The sequence below is a fragment of the Patella vulgata genome, chromosome 4 (assembly GCF_932274485.2).
Source record: "Patella vulgata chromosome 4, xgPatVulg1.2, whole genome shotgun sequence".
NCBI lineage: Eukaryota > Metazoa > Mollusca > Gastropoda > Patellidae > Patella > Patella vulgata.
In genome coordinates, this window is record NC_065882.2 from 64,581,535 (window position 1) to 64,603,757 (window position 22,223).

At 37.7% G+C, this 22,223-nt stretch overlaps 1 protein-coding gene across 1 annotated transcript; it reads left to right on the forward strand.

Moving 5' to 3' along the window:
- Window positions 1-547: 547 nt before the first annotated feature.
- LOC126819594 (uncharacterized) lies at window positions 548-15,937 on the forward strand. The gene is made up of 8 exons (XM_050547714.1): window positions 548-628; window positions 5,932-6,138; window positions 9,064-9,279; window positions 9,827-10,024; window positions 10,545-10,763; window positions 11,519-11,710; window positions 15,120-15,320; window positions 15,814-15,937. The coding sequence occupies exons 1-8, from the start codon at window positions 571-573 to the stop codon at window positions 15,843-15,845; spliced, it is 1,323 nt and encodes a 440-aa protein (XP_050403671.1). The 5' UTR covers window positions 548-570; the 3' UTR covers window positions 15,846-15,937.
- Window positions 15,938-22,223: the final 6,286 nt, after the last annotated feature.

The window sequence follows — 22,223 nt, forward strand, 5'->3', positions numbered from 1 at the left end:
AGGTACCGTGTTCGATCCCGGTGTTGGCCGAAAAATTCCAACGAGGATTTTCCGGCGTGGTTCCCCCTTGCCAGTGGTGAAGGAAACGGGACTTGGGACAAGACAACATATAGTCGTTCGTGTGGTACGAAAAAACAAGGTCCCGTGTACACATTGGCGTGCACGAAAAAACCTTTGGGCAAAATTCCGTCATTGAATGGTGTGTGCCAGCCTTCATTACCTCGGTCGGGGCAGAAGAGTAAGACATTTTCGTTTTTAATTGAATCAGCAGCTTTAAGTTGGATAACAAAAAGTTTTATGGAAAGGATATTAATCTAGAATTCTCTTTCGTATAATTTACCCAGTTAAAATTTAATAATGCAGATAACTAATTATGGTGGCAATCGTCAAATTTAAATAATCATTTTTAATTTAATGTATGTATTGTTCACTGTCGGCGCTAAATCAAATATGGAAACTCAGCCCCCTTCTATAATTTACATCTGACTACAGCATATTATACATTCTTCTATAAAGTTGTTGAGTTTTATTTTGCGTTCATTCTGAAAGCCAGAAGACGAAGGTGCAAATATGTTGTTAACACCAATAGTTTCTATCTTGCTGCTCGGCGTCGGTCTTCCACACGGGGGTAAGTACAAGCTGTTTAACGACCTACTTATCTGCGCCAAACGGGCTAATGAAGACGGGCATACACAGTCTACTCTTACTCTTGGCCTACTGGTACTTTCTCCAAGGGAAAACAAGGAACTGGGAGTGAACCTATGCCACCAGTTTACTGATCCAGTTCCTTATTAATTGGCCCACCGCGTCTCCAAATGTGGTACTGCATTTTTTTCAAAGAACATTCGTACAATTCCAAATAATTCATGTCAGCATAAAAATTTTGGAATGTCGATACTTCGTCAAAGAAAACCCCAAGAATTCTATGCACACAGTCCCTTTAGAATCTTTGTATAGGGGTGTTTTCAGATTTTGAAACTGATTAAAATCAATTTCGCTTCGTATTATTTCTAATTTCGTGCTTTATAACTAAAAAAAACAACAACAAAAACCTAGAAGCGGACAAACGAACCGAAGAAACGAAATTTTAATGTATACTGGGTACAAGCCACAAAAACAAACTTAACTCGAAAGTTTTCTATATGAATGGGTGAAATGGGGTTTAATGTCCTAATGTTCTGCACCGACTGGGATAATGAAGACGGTCATACGCCATATACTATGGAAGCCTATAACTACCATTCATAATTTTTACTTTTCGCCTCTTCAAAACACGAAAGTCGAAAAGTAGAAGTTGCGACAAAATGTGAGGCGACAACACGCAATAGAAGCCAAAATCAACTCGAAAATAGGAAATTAAGAAATAACACACAGCGATAATAGCGCCCCTCGTTTTTTCATAATTTCTTATTTTCGACTTGCATTTTGGCTTGTATACCGTCTTGTCGACTTTCGACTTAGTCATATTTTTGTATTTATTGATGTCAGTAAGAAGGCGCCAACACACATACCAAGCCAAAATGCAACTCGAAAAGTAGAAATTAGGAAATTAACTGAGACTACAACAACTTACGAGGCGAAAAGTGGCTAATAGCGTGGTGTGTTAATTTCCTAATTTCTACTTTTCGAGTTGCATTTTGGCTTGGTATGCGTGTTGGCGCCTTCTTACTGACATCAATAAATACAAAATAATGACTAAGTCGAAAGTCTAGCAATTTGACTGGAATTTTCAACATATTCTATTTAAGTTATGTATTTCTTAACTATTATAGCGAGAAAAGGCAACTCATTATCTAATCTCCCATAACATACCTTTAATTAGATTGTCTCACTTTAAAGATGAATTATGCAAGATAATAAAGAGCTAGCCGTTTTTGCTACAATACAGTTTAAAATTAGATAAATAAAAAAAAATGATTATTCTGAAAATATCAGTCAAATTACTCTATTCTGAGCGAATTTATGAGTGTGCAGTTTTATTAAATATCCTCAATTGTCAAATACCGGTTTTACAATAATAAAGAAAGTCTTGATTATCCATTTTTAAATTACTAAATGGTGATCGTGTTTCAATCCATTAAAGCCAGAAACAAGACCTGAATTAGGCATATTTAACTCTTACATAATGCATCTTTAAACAATCTCAGTCAATGTGTCGGTCATTTTGAACCCTCGCAAAAATAACAATATTTCGTTGATGTATATTGATCATACCAAGTTACATTAAATTATTGAAAGGAATATACCCTTTTCTATAGACACATGGATGGAGGATGGGGAAGGCGGTGAATGGTCTAACATGTACGCTATATAGATCAAAAGATGATCTGTCGTTGATAGGGTGCCCCGTGCAGTGAAAATTTTCACTATAGAAAGTTGAACTCGGCACGGCGAATGTGCACGCTTCAGTGGTTTGTCTCGAAGTGATTTCTAGTTAATCATGCAGTACGATAACACGCAGCGCTAGAGTCTATAAATAGCGATCGCACGTGAAATTCTCTATACATCTATCAACTATTACAGCCGTAAAAAATCTATTGTTGACGATTCTGAATTGCAGTAATATTTAGCTTTTTGGCTATTACAGCAGCTTCAGAAATTACGTTCGTTTTATCTTTTAAATTGCTTTATGATTAACTATATAGTTAGGAGCGGCATCGTTTGGTTTAGTACAATTACATCCCACTTCTACCTCGTTGCCAGTGGTAACCTTTGATAAAACTGTTCTGTTTATTTCCAATACAAGCATAAAACTATCCGTGTATCAGAAATGAACAGTACGTACTGTTCATTTCCGACAAACACTTTTATACAGGCAGGATGAAAACAAAACGCCTAGAAAGTCATAAATTTTATTACAAATAAATCTCAACGGACGAACCATCCACCGATGCACACTTCACCAGGATTGGCCCTCGTTGTGCAGTGTCCTTTACATTACGTTTAATATAATTGCAGTCCTCTACGCCAGTGACAAGTTGTTTTGACGATGTGGTTGGCCCTATGTTCATTGTTCACTGACTTCGTCCAAACAACTTCATCTTTCAATAGGGGATCACGTGGCTAAGTGGGTAAGACGCTAGCTCGCTAGCCTGGAGGTCGGGTGTTCGATCCCTGCATTGGCCGAGAAAGTTCATCCAGATTTTCTGGCGTGGTTCTCCCTTGTCAGTGATGCAGGACGGAGGGGCTGACAAGGTAAGCTGTCTAGTCGTTCGGATGGGACGAAAAACCGAGGTCCCGTGTACACATTGGCGTGCACGTAAAAGATCCCTTGGCAGTTGGAATTCGATATAAGAGTAGGCCGTAGTGCCGCTGTCCGGGCAAAATTTCCCTCATAGCACACTGTATGGCGTATGCCCGTCTTCATTAGCCCAGGTTAGGAGCAGAACAGTAGGACGTTAAACCCCATTTCATTTCATTTCATTTCATTTCATCTTTCAATACAGAGTGCAGTCTAAAGAAAAACACGTGACTGTTTTACGCTGAGGGTAACGCAGCAAGACGCACGTGTAAATACTACTCAGGTCGTTTTTCCACTGCGAAATCATTCTACCACGAAATGTAACTTGAGGCACAGAAAGGGATAAATGAAAGAGCAGAAAGTATTTGTCACATTTCGCCTGACACGACTCGATAATAAATACTATTTTTCACATTTCGCTTCATAATACTCGATAGAAATGTGATGTAAGTGACTTATTAGCAACTTTCCTGCCACCGACCAAAGCTGTCCTGATCTTCACCGATACACCTCCGAAAGTGTGCTAATAACTATTGCATTATATCTCTAAAACACTCGGGTTAGGCAAGAACATGATACTATCAGTAGTTTCATTTTACTTTTACAAGGTTCTTAAAACAATTGTAGAGTTGCCCAAGTTGCGTGTTTCTAAATTCAATTTCTTGTTCCAGCTTTCTGTTATGTTTTGTAAAAAAAAGTAGTCTTGATTATCCCGGCCAGTCAATCAGACGTAGAATGGTCGGTAGACTGGTAGTCTCGGTCACCCAGAAAATCCTAGTCTTCAACGTACGGAGGCACACTGATCCGGGGTGAATATTCGTTAGGCCGCGACAATCACTGATAAAGATGACATCGATGCGACTTCATGAGCAACAAATATTAACTTTTTTCCTCCGACAAATTAAATTCTAAAAACAATTCTATGCATTAGAAAAATGAATAAAGACTTTTGAAGTATTTGTGTAGGCAAAAATTATTTCTATTTTTAGTTTAGTGTAAATGCTTATTAAAATGAGTAAAAGGCACCATTCTACTCGAATCAGTTGTAATGTCTTATGTAAACAATGCACGCGCCATTGTGCCAATGATTGACGCCGCGTGATATGAAATGAAATGAAATAAAATGGAGTTTAACGTCCTACTGTTCTGCTCCTAAACTGGGTTAATGAAGACGGGCATACACCATACAGTGTGCTATGATGGAAATTTTGCCCGGGCAGCGGCACTACGGTCTACTCTTATATCGAATTCCAACTGCCAAGGGATCTTTTACGTGCACGCCAATGTGTACACGGGACCTCGGTTTTTCGTTCCATCCGAACGACTAGACAGCTGTCCTTGTCAGGCCCTCCGTCCTGCATAACTGACAAGGGGAAACCACGCTGGAACATCTGGATGAACTTTCTCGGCAAATGCAGGGATCGAACACCCGACCTCCAGGCTAGCGAGCCAGCGCCTTACCCACTTAGCCACGTGACCCCCCCCCCCCCCCCGGCCGCGTGATATGACATCATGTATTAAGGTATTCATCTATTTCAGAGATATTAGATGAGTTTCGTAATACTCTGTGAAACAGATTGGTACGGAGGGTCTGGGACCGTTGTCAATATTTGACAAAAGGTTCCATTGCCCGTGCGTAACCAAGAGTTTGATTTTTAATGTGGTTGATTATCCAGTATCTTTGGTCAAGTCAAGTAAGAGTGTTGCCCCTTCCCGCAATAAATCCCACTATTCTTGCATTAATATAAACAAACATGAATCGTGACGATTAGGATTAATTTAAAAAAACATATATATGGCCCATGAAGAGAGAAAGTTTATAATAAAAAACAAAAAGAGTGTTGGATATTGAACTGGCAATGGAATCAAATGGATTTTTTGAAATGACATTCTTAAATTAATTTCATTAGCGTCAACGTCTTGTTTTAAGACTAGTTACCTCCCTTAGACTTTGTCTATGATAATATAAAAGACCGGATAATCTAGCAGATGACCTATTTTTCACAACTGTTGACAACGCATCCAGTAAGCATCCAGACTAATAGTCGTAGAATATTTTTCTGGGTGATAGAGACTAGTAGACTGGTGAAGCGAGACTAATTTCAAAACAAGGGCACGTAACCCATGTTGTTACTCAAAAGTGCCCGGATGTTATGGCCGACACTCGTAACCATTTTTCAGTCTATTATTCATGGATGGTTAAATGGCCATAGCTTATTAAGTGCAACATGACCGTTTATTTCGTGCCTATAAATGTGCGAAACTGATTTAAGGCTTGGTATATATATATATATATATATATATATATATATATATATATATATATATATATATATATATATATATATATAGCTGTAGTGAGTTGTTGTTCTAATGTACAGTATCATAGTATAAAATATAAAAATAACACCGATTTGCTTCCGGTGTTATTTTTATATTTTATACTATGATATATATATATATATTTTTGTGTAATTGTCGAGATATTTGGAGATATTTATTTATGGTGGGGCACCCTATCGTTGAGTTAAGTGGTGTGGTGTCGAGACCACGCTTGTACGGGACAGGAAGCAGGGTTGCCTGTCAAACATCGTGGGTTTCCTTCGGGACCAATTGTTGAAATAAAATTGTTTTAAATGGACGTTAAAGCTAATTTTTCTCTCCCTCTCTCTTTTTCGCCCTCTCTATAGGCACAGATATAGTTAACGTTGCTATCGGTAAGCCCACGACCTCTGAGAGTATCTACAAGTTCTACTACCCTCCCGAAAGTGCAAACGATGGAATTAAGAAAACATTTTTATGCACCAAAAGTAGCAGTACACCTTGGTGGCGTGTTGATCTACAAGACGTTTACACGATTAAGAAGATTGTTATGTACAATAGAGACAATTCTGCTAGTGAGTATATTATTTAATATTTAAATTCAGGGATGTGCTCGGAAATTAGAGCAGCAAGTAAAGGGGGTGGGGTGGGGATGGGTCCGCGGTGGAGACAACGGCAAGTTTGGTGTGAGTTCTTGGGGATTAACCAAGATTTCTTAAAAGCAGAAGATCTGAGGCACCTGTAACGTGAAAAATATTTCAAAAAAAGCATTAAGCTATCCCTAAGTACATGTTTATGTTTAATTTCTTCAGTCCTTGTTCGTAAGCGATATTATCAAATAACTGATCTTATTCCAATTTCTAACTCAGGGGCAAAAAACTTGTCCGAAACCGATTCTCTTTCAGTAGATATAATAATACCAAGGTGAGAAACGGGTTGGAATTAAATAATTGGGGTCAAATTCACTATTCTAGATTCCGTCAACTAGTGGCAATACTCACTAAATTTCGCTAGGTAGACAATCGAGTCTTCGATGCCTTTTTAAAATTATCCACTCGACCCTCCTTAAGTCAAGTGGACAATTTGTAAACATTGCCCCGGAATTAGAAATTGGAATCAGACCAGTTATTTGATTATCTCGCTTACGAACATAGACGTAACAGACTTTAGACATATATTTAGTCATAGTTTGATGTTATTTTTGAAATATTTTCCACGTTACAGGCGCCTGAGTTTGGGGCTTTGGGTCACGGTGGCTAAGTTGGTAAGACACTGACTCGCTAGCCTGGAGGTCGGGTGTTCTATCCCTGCATTGGTCGAGAAAGTTTATCCAGATTTTCCGGCGTGGTTCCCCCTTGTCAGTGATGCAGGACGGAGGGCCTGACAAGGACAGCTGTCTAGTCGTTCGGATTGGACGAAAAACCGAGGTCCCGTGTACACATTGGTGTTCACGTAAAAGATCCCTTGACAGTTGGAATTCGATATAAGAGTGCCGCTGTCCGGGCGAAATTTCCCTTACAGCACACTGAATGGCGTATGCCCGTATTCATTAGCCCAGTTCGGAGCAATAGGAAATCTATTTTATAGATATGTATATTCTACGCCAATCTGATTAAAATACAGATCCCATTTCGTTTCGTTTTTTATAGGTCAAAATATCGTTTTACTTGTATTTACTACACTAGGATCTGGAAGAGTTGTTATATTTCCGCCGTTTTGGTCGTAACGAGGAATAAGCCAATGAAACAGTCTGTTACGGCGACTTCTTGGCGTGTCATGCACGGAACTGTGGGTAAACCACTAGAAACGCCAATGATGATTGATTAATCAATGTCTGGCGTCATAGAGTCAAGAGCCGCTCGTACGACCCCTGACACGACCTTCGAGTACAACTTGTCAGATCTTCATGTAGTGTGGGCCATCGAAAGTAGGGGTCACAATGGCTAAGTGGGTAAGGCGCTGGCTCGCTAGCCTGGAGGTCGGGTGTTCGATCCCTGCATTGGCCGAGAAAGTTCATCTTGATTTTCCCGCGTGCCCCCCTCCCCCTTGTCAGTGATGCAGGACGGAGGGACTGACAAGGACAGCTGTCTAGTCGTTCGGATAGGACGAAAAACTTAGGGCCCGTGCACATATTGGCGTGCACGTAAAAGATCCCTTGATAGTTGGAATTCGATATTAGAGTATGCCGCTGTCAGGTGAAAATTACCCTCATAGCACAATGTATGGGGTATGCCCGTCTTCGTTAGCCCAGGTCGGAGCAGAGCAGTAGGATGTTAAATCCCACTGCATTTCATTTCATTTCCATCGAAAGTATAAAAAAAACGAAACGAAATATAGATCTGTATTTTAATCAGATTGGTTCTATGCATCATATCCAAAAATTAAACGATCTCATAAAAGACTAGACGAATATGAAAGTATGTTCTAAAGCCGAGGATGCTGATGAATGTTTAAGACTGCAGTACGTATAAGAACAGGCTATGAATATACACCTTAGATTTTGAGGCCATATAGACTTCAGTCTACCAAGCATATAGGTAAATCCGGCACAGACCTCACCCCGGTAAATCCGGCACTGATTTCAATTATATTTAACCATGTATGATTGTAAATTGTAAATAAATTTCTATATTTGTTTTTATATTTTCTTATTATTTTTATAATTTCTTATTATTATTTATTATAATTTCTTCTTATTATTTATTATAATTTCTTCTTATTATTTATTATAATTTCTTCTTATTATTTATTATATTTTCTTATTATTATTTATTATAATTTCTTATTATTTTTATAATTTTTATATTCTGTTATAATTTTTATATTTTGTTATAATTTTTATATTCTGTTATAATTTTTATATTCTGTTATAATTTTCTAAATTTTGATATAATTTTCTATATTTTGAAATGATTTCTATATATTGTTATAATTGGGGGAGGGGGCGAACGGTAACGCGCGTGCGTTGTATCATAAGGTCTTTCATTGAGTCAACTGGCATGGTTTCGCCTGTCCAACCTCGTGGGTTATCCCCGGGTCCTAAGGTGTCCTCTCACTGCTAAAAAAAATCCCTGCGTGCAAGCGAATTATTGATATAAAATTGAATGATATGTTAGTCCCGAAATGACCTAGTTTGTGTATTGTTATAATTTTCTATATTTTGTTATAATTTCTATAACATTTTGTTATAATTTCTATAATATTTTGTTATAATGTCTATAATATTTTGTTATAATTTCTATATTTTGTTATAATGTCTATGTATTATTGTAATTTCTATATTTTGTTATAATGTCTATGTATTATTATAATTTCTATATTTTTGTCTATACTTTTATATTTTGTTACAACTTTTATATTTTGTTACAACTTTTATATTTTGTCATAATTTTATATATGTATTTTGTTATAATTTCTATATTTTGTTATAAATTCTATATTTTGTTATAATTTCTATATTTTTGAAAATAATATTTTATTATTATTATTATTTTTATTAGTCTTTGACAGAATTAAAGGATTTCACATCAAAGTGACTGACAGCGGATCACATTCATATTCACAAGCTAGACTATGCTACACTGACACGTCGAGTTCCGGTTCCGCCAAGTATGAGATCAACGGATGTAATAAAGGCGGGGCCTTTTCTGGAAGATATGTTTTTGTGGTTAGATCCAGTGAATATCTACATTTTGGCGAATTTGAAGTTTATGCCGGTAAGTGACGGACCATGTGAAGATCACAAGCGCTGTTAAAATCTGAGACTGTTTTATGATATTATTGCTGAAAACCAACATGTATTTGATATTTAATAGTGAGATACGTCGGCAGTAGGGATCATTATCTGGCTTTCACGAAGATAGTTTTACTGCCTAATTCTAGTTTTATTGTAATTTCCGAAAACACTTTCCAACACAAACATGCAGTAATGTGTTCTCTGTTGAAATTTTTTTTTTTTTATAATTTCGACAAAGAAAGTCAAATATTAAACACCACCGCCTCTAGCTTCGTTGGGCCACCGTAAATTTCTTTAAACGAATATTGGCATGGGTTCTGTTCAGACAATCGAATTTTAGTTGAGTTAACCGAATGGTTATCTTTCCGCGTTAAAGTAGAGAGTGTGGCTTTTTACTTTGAAAGCAAATGTGTCGAAGTTTGTGTATGACAAATTATTTTTTGGATCAAACCGGTTTTAAACAAGTTTTGTAATTTTCAATCATGGAGGTCATCATAGTCTTAAGATTTAATTTTATTCTTAAATAGAGTACTCTAATGTGGCACTTAACAAACCCCCGGTTATCAGTAGTACAGTTTGGGGTCCAGATGGTTACACTAATGGTAACGATGGTGATTATAGAACCATAACAACGGCCAAGGGTTCCACTGCATGGTGGTGTGTCAATCTAAAGACGTTTTTTAATATAGAAAAAATTATAATCAATAATAAAGACATAGATCACAGTAAGTTATTAAATTTAATTATAAGAGTTATTACAATCTAATTATAATTATAAAAGTTATTACAATCTAATCATAACATTTATTACAATCTAATTATAACAGTCATTACAATCTAATTACAGCAGTCAATACAATTTAATTATAAGAGTTATTACAATCTAATTATCCAGTTAAACGTTTAGTTCCTCTAGACCAGTGTAGATGGGCATGCGTCATACAGTGTGCTATGAGGGAGATTTTGCCTAGACAGTGGCCATACGGTCTACTCTTATTTCGAATTGCAACTGTCATAACCCATATATTGTAGTCGATATAATATGAGGTGGCGTGTCTTATTTTGACATTTCCAAAATTAAAAATCGGGGACGCTGTTTTTATTTGTTGATGTTTGTTGAAACAATCAATAGTTCAAATGTTTGATAAAATGCGTGATTTGTCTGTTATTGGGATATGTCTCATCGCCTCTATTATTTTTATGTTTAACTTTCACAGATATATTTATTTTTTCTCCTATTTTAAGCTATGAACAACCTAAACGGCTTCAGGATTAACCTGGGCTATACTGATGATTGTACTGCTTTTAGTTCATCGACCCCCTGCTACCGTGATTCAACCGGGGTTCAGAGGTCATATACAGTATCTGGTTGTAACCAGGGTAAGATTGAATTTGCCGGTCAGACAGTTTTCATCTCCAACCCAAATCTCATATCCTTTCGAGAAATGCAGGTTTTGATAAAAGGTAAGCAAAAATATATATACAAAAGGACAAACTCGTGTTACAGGGATTAACGGTCTGCTTTTCTGCACCAACCGGTCTAATGAAAATGGGCATACGCCATACAATGTGCTCTTAAGGAAATTTTGCCTGGACAACCATGCTTCTGTCCACTCTTTATCGAATTCTAACTGCCAACGGCTGTTTTACATGCATTCCAACGTGTACAAAGACTTCGGTACTTCGTCCTATCCGAACAACAAGGCGCCGTTTCTTGATAGAGCTTCCTTCCTGCACAACTAACAAAGGGAAACCACGCTGAAAAATTTAAGGAACTGTGTCGAACCGGGTCCCCCTGGTGGGCGAGTCAGTACTTTAGTCACTGAGCCACCCCACACTCCTTGTCACGTATGCCCTATCGGCAAATACCCCAACACAGAACGCAAAGCGCGTCATTACGCCCCTTCACATAAGTTCTGGAATCTGACTGATCAGCTTAGTCATAATCATTATCTAAGAAGAGGGGGAAATGGTGGTTCTGGACTAACATATGTTTGAATATATTTCAATAATTTGTTTGCGAAGTAAACCGGAAGACCAGGAAAAAACATTCGTTGTCACGCCACTTGGCTCAATGATAGACCTAATGGTTTCACGCGCACGCTTTAAACCACTTACCCCCCCCCCCCCTCCGCTAAACTCACACGCACGTCCAAGTAAACGTCCGGTCAAGTTGAATTAATTACATGATTTTTATTTCTACTTTTTATGTTGATAAGAGCCCACAAATCTTGCCCATGGAAAAGGTATTGTACAGTCGAGCACTGCTGGCAACCTGGCTGCAGATTTAGCGATAGATAGTGATCCTGCCACGTGTAGTAGTACGAACAGCGAGGCAGTCGCTTGGTTGTGTGTTGATCTAGAGAGGTACTACGAAATTAGCATCATTTCCTTAGCTCAACAATCCCAAGGTACGTATTTCCGCAATGGCTGCGAGGCCGCCATGCTTGTTTCCTGGATTATAATCGTACTTTTAGTCATACTTTTAGTGTGTATATTTTCTTTTGGATATCAATATATAATTCTGCGGGCTAATGATTTCCGCTCACGTTTATTGTTAAAATAACATCAATTTCTCTTCAATCTTTATAAATTAGTTCCAAAAATTTCAAGAACAATTTGGCAAAATTAGCAAATTTACTGAATAGTAATATATATTGTGGACATTGTACTAATTTAAAAGATAAATATTTTGCTAAAAATTAAAAGAGAAAGTGAAGGTAGAGTAGAGATAGAAACACTGCGGTCGAGATGTCAATATGTCAAATTTAAATTGTTCTATCATTTTTATTAAACAATAAATATTTAGGTGGGAAAATTTAATAATATTTGTGCAAGTTTTAAAATAGTTGGACACAGATTTATTGATGCGATAACATAGTGAACATCCGGGTATTTACGTTCAAACTCCCCGGAACTAACATGGCCGACACGGTCCCATTAAGGCACACTGTCATGTGATGTGATCAGAATGGGCTTTAGTTTCTATATAACTCGGTCGTACTTGTTGTGTTTACATTACATTTCTGAATTAAAGAAATGAAATGAAATGAAACCTGGTTTAACTTCCTGCTGTTCTGCTAATACTGGGCTAATGAAAACGGGATTGTGATATGCAGTGTGCTATGGGGTTATTTTTGGCAGGACAGCAGAGCTATGGCCTACTCTGATATTGAATTCCAACTGCCAAGGGTTCTTTTACGTGCATGCCAATGTATCATTATTATTATTATTATTACAGCATATTTATAGTGCACCCTTTCATATAACATGTTCAGAGGCACTTTACAAAGTGACAATGTAAATCACACATAAACAACAAGATTATGAGCATGTTAACGATTGTATACAGAGACAGTTAAAAGCCTGATTAAATAAATGTGTTTTAAGTTGTTTTTTAAAAGAATACAGAGATGTACAACATCTTAAACTAAATGGTAGATTATTCCATAAAACAGGTGCTTGATAACTAAAAGAGCGCTGACCATAAGAGACTAGTTGAACAGTTTTGGGCTTTAAAAGTAGTTTATCTGATGTACGTAATGTTCGGCCAGGTGTATAAAGTTCTAAAAGATCTGAGAGGTAAACAGGAGCTAAATTATTTAAACATTTAAAAGTAAGTAATAAAATCTTAAAATCAGTTCGATATTTAACAGGTAACCAGTGTAAATTATATAAAACAGGAGTTATGTGGTCACATTTCTTAGTTAAAGTAACAAGTCTAGCCGCAGTATTCTGTACTTTTTGTAATTTATCTATAAGCTTTAAAGGTAAACCAACTAAAAGTGAATTAAAGTTATCTAATCGAGAAGTGACCAGAGAATTAACAAGTGACTTAGTGGCCTCTACAGTTACACATTTACGTATTTTACCTATATTTCTAATATTAAAATAGCACAATACATTTCTCCAATATTTTAGAAATAAAACTTAAGTTAGAGACTGGCCTGTAATTTTTAAAAACATTAGGATCCAGTGTAGACTTTTTAATTAAAGGGGTAACATAAGCTCGTTTGAAAAAGTTGGGAATAGTAGCGGATGATATACAAGAATTAATAATATTGGTAAAAACTGGAATAACTTCGTCTAGACAGTCCTTAAGAACAGAAGTCGGAACAGGATCTAATGAACAAGATTTAGGAGCAGACGATTTAATTAGCTTTAAAATAAAAGATTCACTAACCAAGTTAAAATTTTCTAAATAAACAGAATTTTCTAACTTATCAAAATCATGAGCGTTAAAGTCAATAGTTTTATTTAAATCATCAAGTTCAGTTCGTATTTTCTGTATTTTTGATGAAAGAAATCAGAGAATAAAGTTGCAAGTTCAATGTCATTATCATTGTCCGGGAGGATAGTACGCTCAGCATTATGGTCCAAAAGGGAATTCACAACTTTATACAGGTCTTTTTGTCTGTTTTCGCCATTTTCTATTTTATCAGAGTCAAATTGAATTTTAGCATCATCAATTAATTTATTCACATTGTTTTTTAAAGATTTATAAATCTGTTTATGGACATGTAGATTTGTTTTCCGCCACAGATGTTCAGCCTTATTACGGTCCCTTTTGGCTTCTAAAATAGAATCATTAAACCACTGCGTATTGGGACGAATTGTAAATGTTTTCGTTTGAAGAGGAACAAGCGAGTCCAAAATTTCAGCAAGCTTTGAGTGATATTGGGTTGCCTTCTCTTGTATATCTTGAATACGTTGAATGCCATTGAAATTCGAGTTCACTATTTCCGCTTTAAATTTATTTATGTCAAATGATTTAAACCTACGATATGTTAAAGTCTTTCTTGTTGGTTGTGGTTTCTGGATCATAAGATTAAAAGTTGCCGGAAAATGATCAGATATTAATTTGTCCGAGACAGAGAGATTAGTTATCACCAGATCGAGAATATGTCCACTGTTATGAGTAGAAGAAGAAACATGTTGTGTGAGAGATCTATTATTCAGCATATCACAAAAATCAACCGCGGTAGAGTCGTTGGAATCATCAACATGAAAATTAAAATCTCCCCAAATAATAGTGCAACACTTAGTCATCATCAACTGGTCCAGAAATAATCCAAATTCTTCCATAAACTTTTGACACAATTTGCTATTGGGCGGGCGGTAAATTGTAATAATCCTAGTTTCCTTGAAAGAAAACTGTAGAGAACAATCCAAAATTTCAAAAGAATCAAAACGGTCATGACGGATTTTCTTACACTTAATAGATGACTTAAATATAAGTGCTACGCCTCCTCCACGTGAACCGCGAGGGCAATGTTGTATAGAATATCCATCAGGTACTGAAGCTGCGATTGTCGATGATTCCGAACAGTCATTATTCAGCCACGTTTCAGTTATTCCACAAATATCAATAGAATTTTTAAAAATATAATCAGATAAAATTGTTGTTTTATTTCTTACGGATCTGGCATTAATTAATCCAAACGAAGTTGTTAATACTGACGCTTCATTTTCGACCGCCTTTCTAAATTGTATAAAATTGTTGTTTACAAGATACCTCGTTTTTGTCCCATCCGAAAGACTAGACAACTGTCCTTGTCAGGCCCTCCGTCCAGTCCTACTCACAAGAGGAAACCACGCCGGAAAATTCAAAGCCTCTTTCCTTGCCAACACCAGGAGCGAATCCGAGAAGTCTAGGCTAGCGAGCCATCTTTTCGACTAGATACTGTTAAATTCCTTGCCAGACCCTCTGCCCTGCACCATTGGTATAAAGGGAAACCTTAGTTAGTGAGTCGGTGTTCCACAAGGATTTGCATTTGGTCCATTTAACGTCATTTAACATTTGTTTGATTACAATTTCAGCATTTGAAGTAAGGTTGGGCACAGAGAGTAGTTGCAGTGCTGAAGGCTTCCAATCCTCGGTCTTGTGTTCAAGTGAAGCAGCTTCTGAAAATGTCTTTATCGGTAAATGCTCGTCTAGCACAGTACCGCTTGCAGCCAGATCAGTTTATTTGGTAGCAAGGAATAATAAAATAGCAGTCTGTGATCTCAAAATCAATGGAGGTAATTATATTAGTTACACTTACAGAAAGTTGGGTGACAAAGTTTCCCAACGCATGCGCTGTAGGCCTTTTGTCTATATTAGTAAGTGTAGGAACCAACAAGACAAACCTGCGGACAAGGCAAACTATAAAAGCATTGCAACAAATATCAAATCAAGTGAATGGATCAAGGGGCCAGAATTAGGCGTCCATTGCGTTTTACAGTCCCGGGTCTGTAATGATACAGACTTCACTATGCAATTCGTCATTTTGATGTCGGGTTTATATGTGACGGGACCCCTTCCAAACCGTCACCCTCGCGACTAGAGAAAGAAAAATGAAGTTGTGTTTTAAACCCAATTTAGTAAAATCAAGAATGACGACGGGCATTTAAGATTGCAGTGCGTGAAAGAAAGGCTTATGACAAGGTAAATCCGGCATTGATCTATCATATAGAATTATATCAATACAGGTCAATAAAATATGCTTTTCATTTATAATTATTTTATTTTCAGATGAGATCTTTAGTGATTGTTTTGCAGCTTAGTAAATTTAAACTGTTGGGAACTGACCAAACATATGCATATTAAAGTTGAGATTTAACAAAACTCCTGAGATCTATACTAAATATAAGTTCACGTTTCTAGCAAAGATTTTTGTTTTGTGTTGTCGACGAAATTAGAGGATTTGATGCATTGGGCATGGACGAGGTGGCCCGGAACAAGATACGAGGCCTCGTATGGCGCCGCCGATCCGGTTATTTAGTCAATCATACTGACATTTTCGCCCATAAAATTAGTCAAGATGATACTTGGGGGTGAGGGTTACCGTGGGCTGGCGTCCATCGGTGGTGATTAGGAGGTTATCACACTCTCTCAAATTCTCGGGATGTTTAGTCAGATCCAGTTTCTTCATTTGCACTACTCCCTTGCGTGCGCAGTGGCGACCAGCCATGTCGCCTACCGTTTTGTTGAAGGGTTTTTGTCCACGCAGTGTAAAACCAATTGAATATATGTTGCGGTTTTCGATTGTCGACGGAGTTCTGTCGCCCGCGTTCCTAATCAATAATTGAATAAGAGCGAGGTCGGTTTTGGTGACTCGCTGGAGTAGCACAGGTTGGGATGATTCGCCAGAAAAACGGCGCGGCTCTTGGCGAACCACCAAAACAGGCGCCGGGTTTTTGGTTGGACTCGTATTGGCGTAGTTAAAAATTAACAGTATCTTCGTTAGGGGTTTGATGTCCTATGTTTCTGCCCCAACCGGGCTATAACAGAGGGGGGTTCGCCAACTCTTGGTCGAATTCCAAATGCCAAAGAAGGTTCGCGAATGACAATAGAAACAGCGTGTTGGAAATTCCCGCAGACCTTTAAGGATTGAACCGTGGTCACCTGTTTAAGAAGCAAACCCAGATCCAACTATTGCTTGACTAGCTGTACATATATCAATTACTAGGTTCAAAAGATTTAGAACCAAAGGGGGAAGATTTTAGCTCGACAGTGACTTTCGCTCTTATAGTAGAGTTACACCTGGCACGGATTTTTTTCCATGCGCTGCAACCCTTAAATTTGGCTGGGACTGAGAAGTGCATGTATTCCATATATTGGTAGGAAACGGGAGGGAAAGCTGAGGTTCGCAAAATTAAATGAATGTTGGAATAAGATTCCAGCTTAGAATTATATTTCGCTTTGGCGTGGCGACTGGTTGGTTTGATGCATGATGGGGACGCGTGCCAAAATATTCTATTGGGTCCTGCTGATCTGCCCTGATTGGGTTAATGAGGGACTTTTTGCCGGACAGCGGTGTTACGTCCTAATCGTTTATCGAAAGCCGACTGCAATGGCTTCTTTTACGTCAACCCCAATGTGTACACCGGAACTCGGTTTTTCGTCCCATCTTCCCTTGCCATGGCCCCTGTACTGCACCACTGACAAGGGCGTACCACGCCTGAAAATTCCGATAACTTTCTCTAAAAATATCGCCGTCAGATGTACGAATGTCACTAACAGATAATTATATGAACTTCCTCTGCTGAATGTTTGGATAACAAATCACTTTATATTGATAAAGATATTACTAGTCACATTGAATTCATAATTTGTCAACATTGAATTCATAATTTGTCAACATTTGAGAATAACTGGGTCATTGGCTAGATTCTAAAACATTTTTTTTATGTATTGGAACAATAAATAAAGGCGTTTGACGTATTTGTAGGTAAAAAATATTTCCTATTTACTGTAAATGGGTATTAAAATGACTAAAAGATGGTCCCAGACTAGCAATTGTTTGCCCATTGACTTCAATGTTAAATGACTGTAATATCGCGGGCGGTAACATTTTGCTCAACATTCCGTTGGTTCCAATATTTATAGGCACAATGGGGGCCACATTTGGCAATCTCCTCATGATAATTATGTAGGTCGTTGACCATTCAGATTTTTGCTACAGGGATTTGATGTTGACACAATGATTGCTCTGCAGAAAGACACTTTACACCCCCTATTCCTCTGCTGTAATATCGTCAGTATTAACCAAAACTACTTTGAAATTACACATTTGATCCTTGTTCTCCAATTCTAGACCAAATCAACCCAAAAATGCAGGAAGAGGGGAGAAAAAAATTAAAGGAAAACTTGTATATTTATAACTCAACTACATTCGTCCATCATGAAAAAGGGGAAATAATTACTAGTCTTAGTCCTATATACCTCACATGTTGTTGATGTCTGAAAACATCTGTTATTTAATAAATAAACATATATATAAGCAATGCCCTGGCCAAAGATTATGAAAATCCATGCATATTTAGATGAACCATGCGGCATTCTGCAAACACTATAATACATCAGACAGAAATTCAAAAGCACATGAATTTTGAATTCCACAGAACATTTTTATTTTTGAACATAAATGCATTCTGTAAAAAGATGAGACAAATTCAATATAAATCAAACAAGAAAATACTTTAAAACAGTAATCATGATTGCTACCTGCAGCGCACGTGCGACCCCGTGACTTAATAGGTTTCATTCGAGAATTCTGATTAATGGTGACAATGTTGACCAGAAAAGGTTAGTTTTTTTATTAGTAGGGTGACCCATGTACGCACAGAAATACAGTCCACGGCCGCTGATAGTTCGAGACTACCACTGAAGCGTGCACATTCGCCGTGCCGAGACCAACTTTCTGACAGTATGATACTATAAATAGCCATGGCACGTGCAATTCTCTACAAATCTATCAACTATTACAGCCGTAAAAAATTTATTGTTGACGATTTTGAATAGCAGTTAAATTAAGCTTCTTGGTTATTACAGCAGATTTAGAAATTACGTTCGTTTCATTTTTTAAATCGCTTTATCATTAACTGTACCGTTAAGAGCGGCATCTTTTGGTTTAGTACAAATAATATCTCTGAATCACTCGGGTTAGGCAGGAACATGATACTAGCAGTAGTTTGATTTTACTTTTACAAGCTTCTTAAAACGATTGTTGAGCTACCTAACGTGCTTATTTCTAAATTCAATTTCTTGTTCTAGCTTTCTGTTACGTTTCGTAAAAAAGTAGTCTTGATTATCCCGACCTGTCAATCAGACGTAGAATGGTCGATAGACTGGTTAAGCGAGACTAATTTCAAAACAAGGGCACGTAACCTATCTTTTACTCAATAGTGTCTGGATGTTATGGACGACTCTTGGAACCAGTTTTCAGTCTATTATTTATACATGATTAATGGTCATAGCTTATTAAGTACAACATGATCGTTTATTTAGTGACTATAATTGTGTGAAACTGATTTGAGGCTTGGCATATATAAAAATATTGTGGCGTAATTGTCGAGATATATGGAGATATTTATTTATGGTGGGTCACCCTATTATTAGCAAGATACTTGAAACTGTGAACCACTCTACTATAATGAAAGTTTGCCCGGACAACTGTCGGGGGTTCATTAACGTGCACGGGACCTCGTTTTTGTGTCCTATATGAGCAACTAGATACTGTTCCTTGCAAGGCCCCCGTCCTACACGCCTCGATGTTTGATTAATCATAGACGGGGCATATGCCATACAGTGTGCTATGAGGGACATTTCGCCAGGACAGCGGCACTATAATTCGGCCTAATCTTTTTTCCAATTCCAACTATCAACGGTTCTTTTACGTGAACGCCAATGTTTATTTGTCCCACCCGAACGACTAGACACCGCCCTTGCCAGACACTCCCTGCACCGCTGACAAGGGGAAACCGCGCACTGGGTCACCATAAAACTTGAACATATTCAAGTATTTAACTTGGAAGTTCAATGTGTTTACAAGATGGTACCAGTAACTGTCGCGTGGGCCGTCTCCGTCAAACAAGAGGCGGATTCAAGGCGTTCAATATAGAAAACAAATACTGCATGAATATTTATCTCTGCAAGAATTAATTAGCATCTCACACGATACAAAAATAGAAACGGTGTTAAACGTATCTTTAATTAATTTATTCAACAATAGTTTTATTATTAAGTTAGAAATACAACAGCAAGGGTGTGAACATAAATAAATAGAATAAATGAACATAATAGAAATTTATAATAAGTGCAGAATAGTTACAGGCGCGGGCACACCGGAAGGAGGCGGGCACTTGTTTGTCGAATTTGCTATAGGTTATTTTATAAATGAGACACTTGTAAAGTCCTCCTAAAGTAAAGTTATAAAAAAGGGAATCATTTTAGTCACTAATCTCGACAGAAATGCTTGCAGAGTTGCACACCGCAAACAACCCCGTTTTGAAAAAAAACAACTGGTTAGGTTGTAATGTATTATGAAATTACATCCCACTTCAACCTCGTTGCCAGTGGCAACCTTTGATAAAACTGTCCTGTTTATTTCCAATACAGGCATAAAAGTATCCGTGTATCAGAAATGAACAGTACGCTTTCCAGAAAGAGTACTGTTCATTTCCGACAAACAAACACTAACCGCCTAGAAAGTCATAAATTTTATTACAAATAAATTTCAACTGACGAACCATCCGCCGATGCACACTTCACCAGGATTGACCCGCGTTGTGCAGTGTCCTTTACATAAAGTTTAATGTAATTGCAGTAGTTTACGCCAGGGACACGTTGTTTTGACGATGTGTCTGGCTCTATGTTCACCGGCTTCGTCAAAACAACTTCGTCTTTCAATACGGAGTGCAGTCTAAAAAAAAACACGTGACTGTTTTACGCTCAGGGTAACGCAGCAAGACGCACGTGTTAATACTACTCAGGTCGTTTCTCCACTGCGAAATCGTCTACGTGTGAGATAATACACTACACCCCGTGATGATATTCGAAAACAACACGCCGAGTGCAACGAGGCGTGTTGTTGTCGAATATCATCAAGGGGTGTAGCGTGTTATCTGCCATACACACCAAGGGGTAAAAACATAAACTGCATTAAATTGGCACCCCTAAATCTACAATAGACTGATCGATATCAACCTCATGAGATGATATGAAATCTTGAACCCGTCCCATCGGTATAAGTGACCTGGAACTCGTCTGATTAAAGCACGTGCATTGTGATCAAAAGGTGTGTGTATGTGTACATGAACGGACGCCATGGCTGATGAATACCCAAAGTTTAGTGATATTTCGGATGACGAACTTATTCAAGCTTCTCAAATTTATGATAATGCAAATGATGGTGTTGGCCTACATGCTTCGGATTGCGAGAATGATGTACTGATTGAAGCAACACACGAAGTCGAGTTCTTTCAAAGCTCGGGTTTGGATATCCAAGAATACTCTGAAACGGTGAGTTAGATTTATATGGCAGGTGATGACAAATTTGTTCAGTAGCTAATTACAAGTAGATATACCTTTATCTTTTGTAAAACGAATATTTTGGTGAAACGCATAAAGGAAAGGCCAATCAAGCTAAATATTGACGGGTGGAGAATGGAGGGGGTGGGGACTCGTATCTTGAAGGATAGTATTTAAGGTATAATTGCAGATATATGTACAAAAATTCCAATGAAAAACCGGTTTTCATAAAACTATTGGGGGGCATACTACATTAATATCCATTATCCGTCCCTTATCCGATTTAGATAATTTATTAATGTTCTTTTCCTTTCAGGATCGATTCATTGTCGTTTCCGACGGAGAATTGGAAAACAGAGTGCGTGACGGAGTTCCCAAAAACACCCTCCGGAGAAATGCATGGGCGATTAACACCTGGAGAAAATGGAGTATTGCACGAAACAAGCGCCGCGTAGAATCTGTTGAGACTTGTGACAAATATACTAAAGTTTTGGATAAACTGGAAAACATGAATAATGATATCTTAAATTATTGGTTGGGAAAATTTATCGTTGAAGTGAGGAAAGAAAATGGTGAGGAATATCCCCCCCCCCCAAAAAAAAAAACTCTGTTGTCTCTTGTCATGGGACTGCAGAGTTTTCTCCGTCTGGAAAACAAAACTGACATAAATTTTTTAGATGGGTCTGAGTTTCAGCCGATTCGGCAGGTGCTTGATGCAGAGATGAAGCGTATAAGTAGGAAGGGCATTGGGTCCACCACCAAAAAAGCGGCTGCATTTTCTGATGAGGAGATAGACAAGCTATGGCAAAGTAAACATTTAGGGGATTATAATGCCAAAGTTTTAGTGAGAACAATTCTTTTTTTGAATGGGTTGAATTTTGGACTTCGCGGAGGCCAGAAGCATCGGAATTTACGTTATCGCCCCTCTCAAATAACCTTACACGAGCCACAGGGCCAAAGTGCTTACTTGCAGTACACAGAGGATTACTCGAAAAGTGTTCAGGGCGGTCTTAAACATAGAAGGGTTACAAAGAAAAGTGTTACCCATCACGGCAATCAACAAACTCCTGAAAGATGCCATGTCCGTATCTACAAAAAGTACATGAGTTTGTCGCCAACTACAAATAGAG